Below are 5,745 nucleotides of genomic sequence, written 5' to 3'. Positions count from 1 at the left end.
AATCATCCGCCTTCGTCGCGAGAGTGCGAAATCTCTTTGTAGGTTTGTCCTGTAAACCTTCCGTTCACCCACAAGACGGGTGTTTATCGCTTGTTCCATCTAAATCGGCTCTGCTAGTCGGTTTAATATATCAAAACCATCTTGATCTAGCTTTTGCTAGGTTGAGGTGGTTGGCGACTCTAAATCACCACCACGCGTTTAGGTGTGCTGATCGTGATTGTCTTCTTGCTAGAAAAGTTGCCAACTTAAACAAAAAAATAGTTTGTGTGCAAAACTTTTATATATGTGTTTTTAGTGACTTAAAAGTTAACACTGAAAAAAAAACTATGTTGAAAATATGTTAAAATTGTTTTAAAATTTAAATTTTGCTTTAGCTTATTTTTTAGGCAGCCGATGGATCTCTTAGAACAGGTACAATAAGTCTAAATCAGCATGCTATAATGTTTCATATAGCAGATTTTTGCCTGGTTGAAAGAGAGAGAAAGGTAGGATATGGAGACGCGGGCTACTATTTTGCAGCCAGGCTGCACGCGGCTCCCCGTGCTGTAGGCCCAGTTTTTTTTCCCTGCATGTGTGTAACTTTGTGCATCATTTATTAGCAGTCAATCAAAGGATACTATTTGAGATTAAAAAAAATAAAATGCTGTGCATGAGAAATATGTAGAGATCACTGTATTTATTAGCTTTTGAAACTAGCTATAAACACTACGTCAGGACAGGTTTATAGTAACACATTTTTGTGTTACAATAAACCCAAAAATGTGTTACCAGTGCCTACAGTAACACAATTATGTACTGTTACTATAGCCTATGTTACTATAGCTGGGTATACCGTAACACATGTAGATGTCCTTAAAAATAAGAAAAGGTGTTACCAAAAAAAGTTATAGTAACATATGTTATTTTGTTACAATAGATCATAGTAACACCTTTGTGCACTTATAGCAACACTGTAACATAACACGTTTTTTCTAGTTCTAGCAACAAACTTGTAACACCTTTCTATATACCGCAACATAGTAATAGTATATGACGAATGGTGCCTTTAATTCAATATTATTATAATAGTAAACTGCTTTGTATTATCTTCACAAACTTTGAAGAAGGAATTAGCAAGACATCACACAAGGGCAATGACCACGAATGAGTAGATAACATTGAATTTCAATAAGAAAATTTAAATATAGGTACTATTTACATCATTCCATAACATCCATAACAAACTTGAAGGTCTTTAAAAGGAGTATATATTTTAGGCATCTAGCTATATTAAAAATGCAAAAATATAGAAAATATATCTATGCCTATCCAATCTCTATGAATTCCCATGCTTCTTGATTAGATCTTGAGTAGGCCACTGAATCATGATCATTTAATCATTGATCTTTTGAATCTGCAAAAAATTAAAGTAGGATGTCATGATAGCATAGACATAATATGATATCAGTGATTCATCAAAGTGTGGAAATATATTGTGTATGCATGCATGCTTACACAAATTGAAGGCCAAGCAATTGACATTCCTTCAGCATGAACATCACCAATTGTCTTGCAATGCTTCATTGGCCTTACTAGCTCCTCCTTTTCTTGAAGAGGATGATTAACAACCACTTTTGTGAATTGATTACCTATCTCAACACCACCCACTTTCTCTCTTGGATTACTACTCAGAAAAGTAGCATATGCCACATGTTCTTTGTTAGGATATTTTGCAGTCATCAAAATTACTGTGGTACCTGCCTACAATATGATTGAATAAGAATCACTAGTTAGTTGCATAAACAAGAATCGAACTGTACTATTTGAGTACATAGTTTTTATCCACCTTCATCACAGAAGAATGCATCCTGTTTGAAACCATGGGATGTGTAGTCCTGTTCAGACCATCCTTTTTCTCTCTACTCTTCATAGTCTTTTGTACCTTTTGTTGTTTTTGTTTATTCACCTACAGATGGACAAGTTTTGTTAGATCCTATGATTTTGCTAGATAAAAACTATATTGTTTTTTGTAGAATCAAATATATAGGTTAGAAAATGTATAATTTTGGCATCACTTTTAGTTTCTAACTTCGAACACAGATTCACTAAGAGCAATTGAATAGTCAATAAAATACAAAGTTGGAGCAACAAAGCGGCAGAAAACATGAGAAAAATGGACATACCTTGCTTTACTAAAATGTACAATATTCTTTACTAAAAGTCAGTCAGGATTAAATGATATATCAATGGTCTAAAATCAGATTTCAGCATTACATGAAAGCATGACATCCATACTAAAACTATTACTAGCAATAGATTTTCAGTGGTGACAAATGTTAGCATCATCTTTCTTAGCATGTGTACATTACACATATCTCACACATTGATATAGACATAACACATTGATTATCCAGGAAATTTATTAGTGGGTAAGAATTACCTCCTGTCGAAAATCCTGAGCATAGAGTGATGATGAGTCGTCGTGGCTTGGTATTTCCTTATGGTTATGATCCACCTAGTGCAATTTCCATGATACATTCATATAAACCATGTTAAAAAATGAGTTGTCTTGCTGAAATGAAAAATAACAAAGTCTCACCTCATAGCCTAAATGCTCCATATCAGTGTTCTCATGCATGTTCAGTTGTTCCCTGTGCCTTTTTTTGTTCTATGGTTGAATGGTGAAACACAAATAAATATGTATATTAGCATATGCAGAAAGTGTTTAAAGGGAATTTAACAATTAGTTGAGATATACCATTGATGTAATTCTTTGTTCACTCTCAGATTCGTCAAGTTCACGTGCATTGCACTGAATTCTCTGCACAATTCTACAAATTTAAATGCTGCTGTACATAATTTGGTGATAAACCACTAAGGGTTGAATTTTGGCACTACCTTTCTATTAGCTCTTATTGCTTGTTCTTGAACATTGCCATCATAAGCTCTTTCATAGTTTACCTACATAAATGAACTGAACATTGAGTAAAAGTTCTATGTGAGGGATAGATAAATAACTCATATTTACCTTAGTTGGTCCACTTTTCCCATTGCATGTCTCCTTGTTCTGCTGCTCTTCAATTGCTTTCTCATGTTTTTTCAACAGTTCCTTTAATTCCCTTAGTTCCTGTCTAACATCCATGTCTTCATCTGATGAGTGATCCACTGTAGTAATATTTATGTTCTTGAGATGATGTGATGTGTGGCCATAAACTTGTTTAGGAACAGGAAGCAATCCCATCCCATGCACATGGCCAGGTTTTTCTTCGCCCAATACTTTATGTAGAGCATCACCTTCCCATGCAACTCTTCCCTGATCATTTTGTGCCAATTCTGGTTGTTCTTCAACAAGGTTCTCTAATTCAGCCTGCAAGTGAATAATGGATGCATATTAACAAGTACAGATAGTACTGACTCGATACTAAAGAAAGGATTATGTGTATGTAGCATACCACATGTTCATCTTTATCATTGCCCCTTTTTTTGTGAGTTGCTAGGTAAACATGCGCTCTATGTGGTTGCTTCTTATTTGGATCATCTTGTCTCTGAAAATTGAAGGTGTTACTAAAAAAAAGCAAAGCAATATAAGGGTTCTTTGGATCTCCTGTTTTACTAGAACCAAAAATACAAAGGTAAATGTAGCCTATACAAAGGTAGAGGCAGCCATCATGGATTCCATCCCAATTATGATTGAAATGAAACGTTAATTAAGCCTAGGATCTACAAGTTAAAAGCTAGCAGAAGCCAACCATACTACAAATTAATAGACAGTAACTACTAGTAATCAGCAATGCATCAGCACCTCCGAATGCGACACAGGGTCAAATCAGAGAGGTTAATTCAGCAAGAGGAAATAGAATATACAAGTAGCAAAGTGATGGTCATGGCAATCATGGGCACATAGCTTGCTGCCATGTGGTTGACAATCATGTTAAGGATAGTGGACGTGGTAAATTAGTTATATTTTTTCTCAACCAAAGATAGTTATCCTTAAATTACTGTTTCAGGTTTCTTCTCCAAATTAATAGATAAATATACAAATAATAGACTAGCAAACTAAAATAATTTTCCAAAAATAATCCTTCTAAATTTTAGTAAAAAAAATCCTTCTAAAGCATTTTCTATAAAAACTAATATCTTATTCACCTCATCCACACAACCAAATGGAATAGAATAAAATAAAACAAACTCACCATGTCATCAGACCAACGAGCATAACTCTTTGTTCCTGCCGAGTGGGGGTTCTTCAACATTGCACGACTTCTTTTGTTCTTCGCACTAAGGATCTATTATAAAAACAATGCATTATTGATGAATTCACACACTAGCACAATATGTAAGTGAATGAGGTTACAGTACAAATCTTGCTGTAGATTAGTGCTTCCCATTTGCTGTGGATAAGTGAATGAGATTACCTTTCCTTTCTTTGACTTCCAATAGTTGATAAGTGCTTCCCATTTGTCTTTCTCTATATCCTCTGGACAAAGCTTATAGAGAGAAGAACGCTTCTTCTTAGGATTAAACCATTTTTCCTTCAGTGCTGCCTTGAATCGCCTCCAATCTCTTCCAATTGATTTCAATATCCATTTCTCACAGAAATGAGGGTACAAGAACTTTGTCTAAAATTTTATAGGAACAGTGAATTAAAGAAAATGTCAGGTTATATCAATAAAGCATAAATGTTTTGTTGTGTGAGTAGAAGATGATGACAAGAAAGTGACTAGTAATTAAGCAAGCTCAGAACATTGTATTTATACAATCTTTAGCATGAGACAGACCTGTACAAATTGTAGTATTGTTAGATCTCCTTTGTTCTCTTTGACTTTTCTCCAGGTCTTCTTATCTAATGGACAGTAGCTTCCATTTCTTGCTATTGTGCCCAAAAATTGTCCTAACAACCCACCTTCTGCCCCAATGGGTTGCCCTAGTTTGTTACATTTTACAACTATGCGTTTCCCATCTGGAAGATCCCAAACATACGGTAACATAGTCGGTCCACGCTTTTTCACATCATCTTCTCCTGTAAAATTAATTGGGCAAGCTCAGTAACTACAGGAGCAGTATATTGTCATCAGTAAAATAGCTAATTTTGGTTGTCTAGTTACAATTGTACCTGAGATATTCAAGGTCCCATCATCTTGCTGCTCATCATGGATCCCATCGTCTTCAAATGCTTCAGGAGGCTCAACTTGTGGCGAGGAATGTTCATTACTAGTGCCCTGTCCACTGCAATATTGAAGGCTGCTTTGCACTATATTTAACCGTTTCTTTCTTCCCATTTGTCCCTGTAATGAGTTTTTGTAAAGAAAATAGGACTGTTGTATAAAAAATAATACTTCGGCAGTATGCCAAGGAGTAAAAGATGGTAAAACTATACAATTGAGTAATTGCAGAATATGTGAGACAATAATTAATGTAGACTGAATGAAATGTAAGTGAACTTTTGAATATTTTTTAACCACTTGGTATATAATTGATATCAGCATGTCGTACAAATACTGAAAATTTACAGAAAGAATATATGGACAAGGTTTTATTCACAATTGACCTTTGACCAAGTACAGAGTTCTAGATTGCATAACATTATAAAGAGTCAAGATCCATTGCTCATAGTCAATACTGAAGATCGGCTTGCAAAACATTAAGAACTCTGTTAATTCCTAGAAGATAGATTTGCAATTTAATCTAAAATGATAGTTTGACACAACCAGCAAGATAGAACTTCCAGCAGCATAACCCGAAATAATTGAGTTCACAATAAGAATC

At 34.8% G+C, this 5,745-nt stretch overlaps 1 protein-coding gene across 1 annotated transcript; it reads right to left on the bottom strand.

Annotated features, from left to right (window-relative positions):
- Positions 1–2,200: 2,200 nt before the first annotated feature.
- LOC127755684 (uncharacterized) lies at positions 2,201–5,258 on the bottom strand. The gene is made up of 11 exons (XM_052281364.1): positions 5,093–5,258; positions 4,758–4,999; positions 4,395–4,598; positions 4,173–4,265; positions 3,432–3,524; positions 3,008–3,346; positions 2,878–2,940; positions 2,738–2,800; positions 2,579–2,647; positions 2,420–2,494; positions 2,201–2,230 (listed from the first exon to the last, which is right to left on the bottom strand). Exons 1-11 carry the CDS (start codon positions 5,256–5,258, stop codon positions 2,201–2,203), a joined length of 1,437 nt encoding a protein of 478 aa, XP_052137324.1.
- Between the last annotated feature and the right edge of the window lie 487 nt (positions 5,259–5,745).

Source organism: Oryza glaberrima, chromosome 11 (assembly GCF_000147395.1).
Source record: "Oryza glaberrima chromosome 11, OglaRS2, whole genome shotgun sequence".
In the NCBI taxonomy this organism is placed as follows: Eukaryota; Viridiplantae; Streptophyta; class Magnoliopsida; order Poales; family Poaceae; genus Oryza; species Oryza glaberrima.
The sequence above is the reverse complement of the archived record's forward strand: the minus strand, read 5'-3'. Positions and strand labels throughout refer to the sequence as shown.